The sequence below is a fragment of the Sardina pilchardus genome, chromosome 3, assembly GCF_963854185.1.
Source record: "Sardina pilchardus chromosome 3, fSarPil1.1, whole genome shotgun sequence".
NCBI lineage: Eukaryota > Metazoa > Chordata > Actinopteri > Clupeiformes > Clupeidae > Sardina > Sardina pilchardus.
In genome coordinates this window covers 18,272,627-18,277,626 of record NC_084996.1, presented here as the reverse complement: position 1 = coordinate 18,277,626, position 5,000 = coordinate 18,272,627, and the positions used below count along the sequence as shown (strand labels likewise).

At 49.5% G+C, this 5,000-nt stretch overlaps 1 protein-coding gene across 1 annotated transcript in view; it reads left to right on the top strand.

The window, feature by feature from the left end:
* Window positions 1-5,000, top strand: part of plekhh3 (pleckstrin homology, MyTH4 and FERM domain containing H3) — a 30,121-nt gene that overhangs the window by 23,506 nt on the left and 1,615 nt on the right. Inside the window, exons 11-12 of the mRNA XM_062532277.1 lie at window positions 3,097-3,621; window positions 4,151-4,342. Coding sequence (XP_062388261.1) covers window positions 3,097-3,621; window positions 4,151-4,342 — 717 coding nt within the window. The remainder of the gene's footprint in view (window positions 1-3,096; window positions 3,622-4,150; window positions 4,343-5,000) is intronic.

Below are 5,000 nucleotides of genomic sequence, written 5' to 3'. Positions count from 1 at the left end.
CTGTACATACACACACACACACACTGATAGACACACAAACACATACACACACACACACGCACGCACATGCGCACACACACACACACGACACGCACATACACACACACACACAACACACACGCACACGACACAGCCCTGCAGACACGACACAGTTATTATGTTCACAGACGTGCTCATTCAGTGAAAACTCATTCACACCCTTGTGTAATGTGCATGTGCTGAATGATAGGTGCTTTATGACTAAATAGTAACTGAGCTGGAAGCTGTCACGGAGAGAGAGAGAAAGAGAGAGAGAGAGAGAGAGAGACAGGGAGGGAGAGAGAGATGGATAGAGGGAAAGAGGGTGTATGAGGTGGAGGAGAAGTAGGGAGAATGAAAACCATGCGTCTTATTTGCTGGTTGGATGCTATTGGCCTCTTGAGAGAGAGAGAGAGATAATCTTTATTAATTTTAATAAATCTTAATTTAATCTTGCTTTTCAAGCTGGTTGCTTCCCTGATGTCTGGAACAGGGGGCTTATATCCCCAATACATAAGAGTGGAGACAAATCTGACCCTAATAACTACCGAGGCATCTGTGTGAGCAGTAATCTGGGGAAGGTGTTCTGCTGTATCCTCAACGCCCGTTTACAGGCCTTCCTTATCGAACACAATGTCTTGAGTAAAAATCAAATTGGCTTCTTACCAAATTGCCGCACTACAGATCATGTTTACACCCTCCATACCCTGATAAACCAAAATGTTCACCAAAAAAGTAAGGGGAAAATATTTGCGTGTTTCATTGATTTTAAAAAAGCTTTCGATTCAATCTGGCACGAAGGATTGTATTTCAAAATCCTACAAAGTGGTATAGGGGGTAAAATGTATAACATCATCAAATCAATTTATTTGGGCAACAAGTGTGGCGTAAAAATTGGCAACAAAAGAACTGAATACTTCACTCAAGGGCGGGGGGTGAGACAGGGTTGCAGCTTGAGTCCAACCTTGTTCAATATCTATATAAATGAGTTAGCGGTGTTACTGGAACAATCTGCAACACCTGGGCTCACCCTGTTGGACACGGAAGTCAAATCCCTGCTCTTCGCGGATGACCTGGTACTGCTGTCGGCCACTGAACAGGGCCTACAGCAGCACCTGGACCTGCTAGAGCAGTACTGTCAGAACTGGGCCCTGACAGTCAATTTGGATAAATCTAAAGTTATGATCTTCCAGAAGCATCCCAGACCTCAGGGAACCAGACACACTTTTACTCTAGGTAACACCGCCCTAGAAAATGTTACTTCCTACAATTACCTTGGCTTAAAAATTAACGCCTCTGGAAACTTTGGTCTTGCAGTGAGTGCACTAAAAGAAAAAGCACGACGAGCATTTTATGCAATAAAAAGAAATTTCCATCAAATAGATATACCAATTAAAATCTGGTCCAAAATATTTGACACAGTAATTTTGCCAATTGCACTGTATGGAAGTGAGATATGGGGTCCACTCAGTAATCATGACTACACTAGATGGGACAAACACCCAATAGAAGCCCTGCATGCTGAATTCTGTAGAAATTTGTTACATGTCCAAAGAAAAGTACCCACAAATGCTTGCAGGGCAGAATTAGGCCGATTTCCACTATTGATTAATATCCAAAAACGATCACTAAAATTCTGGATTCATCTCAAATTAAGCCCTCAAAATTCACTGCATTTTAAAGCATTTAAATCCCAAGAGCTCAGCCCTAAGTCCAGTCCCCTATGTCAGCTGGACTCGGATTTAACTAACCCACTAGTAACCCCTAACCTACAAACTGTCCAGACCAGCACTGCTTCCCAACCACCAATCAGAATCAACCAAATTAACAAGAACAACAAGAATTCTTATTTGGAACATTGGAAGAAAGAAACAAAATTACAACACAAACTAGAATGCTACATTGGCATACGAAAAGACTATCAATTGGCAGTGTATCTCCACACTGTCAGAGATACGAAGCAGAGACAGATCCTCACCAAGTACAGGCTGAGTGACCACAGTCTAGCCATAGAGATAGGCAGACACAAGAAATCATGGCTGCCCAAAGAGCAAAGGACATGTGGCCACTGTATGACAGGGGAGGTAGAGTCAGAGGTGCACTTTCTGTTACACTGTGACAAATATCGGTCCCAAAGAGACAAATACATCAACAATTTGAACAACATCATCCCAAATTTCACAAAACTAGAGGAAGAGAAACAACTTGCCATAGTTTTGGGTGAGGACACCAGCACATGCATATTGTCAGCCAGTTATGTGTCCTCACTCCATAACCAGAGAGAAGGTATTACCTAAAATAATCCCCCCACCACATCTACCCTTCAACACAACACTGCCCCCACACTGTCTGTCTGTTACACCATCTCTCCTGTTTGTTTTATTTTGTTTTGTTCTGTCTTGGTTCTCCTATGCATGAACAATGGTTTGTATGGCTGTGACATGCCTGTGAGCGTGTGTGTGTGTGTGTGTGTGTGTGTGTGTGTGTGTGTGTGCATGATTTCGCTGATTTCCATTGATTCATGTGATATGTGTCTTGATGTTTTGTATGTTAGTGCGTTCAGTGTTATCTGTAACACTAGCTTTGGCAATATTGTGAAAAACAGTCATGCTAATAAAGCTCCTTTGAATTGAATTGAATTGAATTGAGAGAGAGAGAGAGAGAGAGAGAGAGAGAGAGAGAGAGAGAAAGAGAGACAGAGAGAGAGAGAGAGAGAGAGAGAGAGCTGGGAGCTGATTGTAATGGTAATAGTCAGACTCAGGAAATGAGCCCATAAAGGCTTAGTCATCCTCCCCACCCTGCCATCAGCCAGCGTGCCCCCCCCCCCCCCCCCTCCCCACTCTACTCAGCTCAGCGTGAGCGGCACCTCATAGGGGCCCCTAGAGAGGAGGAGATGAGCTGTCTCTTTCCACTCCTTCACTCATGCTCCGCACATCTCATCTTCCCTCTTATTTCTTTTCACTATTAAACAGTTCTTTTTACAGCGCATTAAACTCTCCCTGCACTCTTCTCTCCCTCCCTCTCTCCCTCTCTCTCTCCCTCCCTCTCTCCCTCCCTCTCTCTCTCTCCCTCTCTCAGTGTCACGAGCAGGTGCTGCGGGGCCAGCTGCCCGTGTGTGAGGCTGACCTGATGTGCCTGGCGGCCCTTCGTCTGCAGGCCCAGCTGGGGGACCTGAGCGCGGCGCCCCCCTGCCCTCCCCCCGAGCAGCTCTTCCCCCAGAGCCTCCTCCTCCGACCCCCGAGCACCACCACCACCACCACCACCACCACCTCCTCCACCACCTCCACCCCGACCCCATCCCCCACCCCCACCAGCCCCATCGGGGCCCCCGCCCCTGCCGCCGGGGGGGCCCCGACCCCGGACACCACGTCGCTGTCGCGGGCGCTCCTGGGCAGCCTGTGGGGGCGCAAGCGGCGCGAGCAGGAGGAGGAGTGCGCCCGCAACCGGCTCAAGGAGGAGGCGGCCGCCGTCATGGCCGCCGTGGCCGAGCGCTGGAGGGGGCTGGCCGGCCTGGCCCGCGCCGACTGCATGACCGCCTACCTGTCAGTCATGCGGCGGTGGGCCGGCTTCGGCTCCGCCCTCTACGAGGTGGACCTCTATGTGGTGAGTCAGAGTGATAATGACAGTGTGTGCAACGACGAGGAGTGTGTTCTCTATGGATTGGCCAGAGCATTGGGACATGAACCTGGAAATTCCCCCAGCACACACACACACACACACACACACACACACACACACACACACACACACACACACACACACACACACACTCAAAAAAAAGTGTGTTGGGGTTTTACCCGTAGTAGTCATCCAGACAGCTCAATAATCCTGACTTGTGGAATATCCCGCTGAGATCCCTTAGAGGATAGAGGAAGTGGGGTTTCTGGACTTCCCATTCCATGTGCCCATAATGGCATTGTCTGTTTGTGTTGTATCTATGGGGCACTGAGTAGTGTAACATACTATACTACATGTCTATATGTTTTTCATGTGTTTGTTTTTATTAGGATATCACTATAGTGTAATACTGTATTCTGTATTCTATACTGTATTCCTGACTGGGCATCAGTCCTAATGAGTGTCGTGTGTGTGTGTGTGTGTGTGTGTGTGTGTGTGTGTGTGTGTGACTCAGAGCTCACTGGGCAGCTTCTCTGGCCGGCTGCTGCTGGGTGTCGCGGCCTCCTGCGTGTCGCTGTATCAGCCCGGCGAGGCCGAACCCCTGGACTCCTTCCCCATCGGTCAGATCTGTTCTTACGGCATCTCGGACCCTCACACACTCCGCATCAGCACCGGCGACCGGGACCTGCTGCTGCAAACCAGCCAGGTGGGACACACACACACACACACACACACACACACACACGTACAGTATACACACACGTATACACACGTACAGCAATTTCCTGTGTGTGTTTTGAGTTACACACAGAATGCACACACATCATAGCACTAGAATTCTATATACCCACACAGTTGCAGTAATGCAGTACAGCAGGTTCACATTGGTGATAACAGAAGCATGAGGCAGAGCAGAGTAGAGCAGGACTGATGAACCCTTCACACATAAAGTAGTGCTGGGTTGGGTTTTGTGACACACACACACACACACACACACACATACAGCAGTGCTGGAGTGGAGACCCTCACCCAGGCAGCAGTGGCGTGTGAGTGGGCTCTTTTGTTGCCGGACAGCACTAATGAGGCTGGCCTGCTCTGCTCTGCTCTGCTGTGCTCTGCTCCGGGGAGGTGCAGTCCAGGCCCTGGCCTCCTCTCTGCTCCGGGGAGGTGCAGTCCAGGCCCTGGCCTCCTCTCTGCTCTGCTGTGCTCTGCTCTGCTCCGGGGAGGTGCAGTCCAGGCCCTGGCCTCCTCTCTGGCTGCATCCCTCCAGGCGTTTCCCACAACCCCACGCTGCCATTTCCCAAACGCAGGACTCCTCCTCCTCTGGCCCCCTCTTCTCATGTACCGCATACAAAGGCCTGACT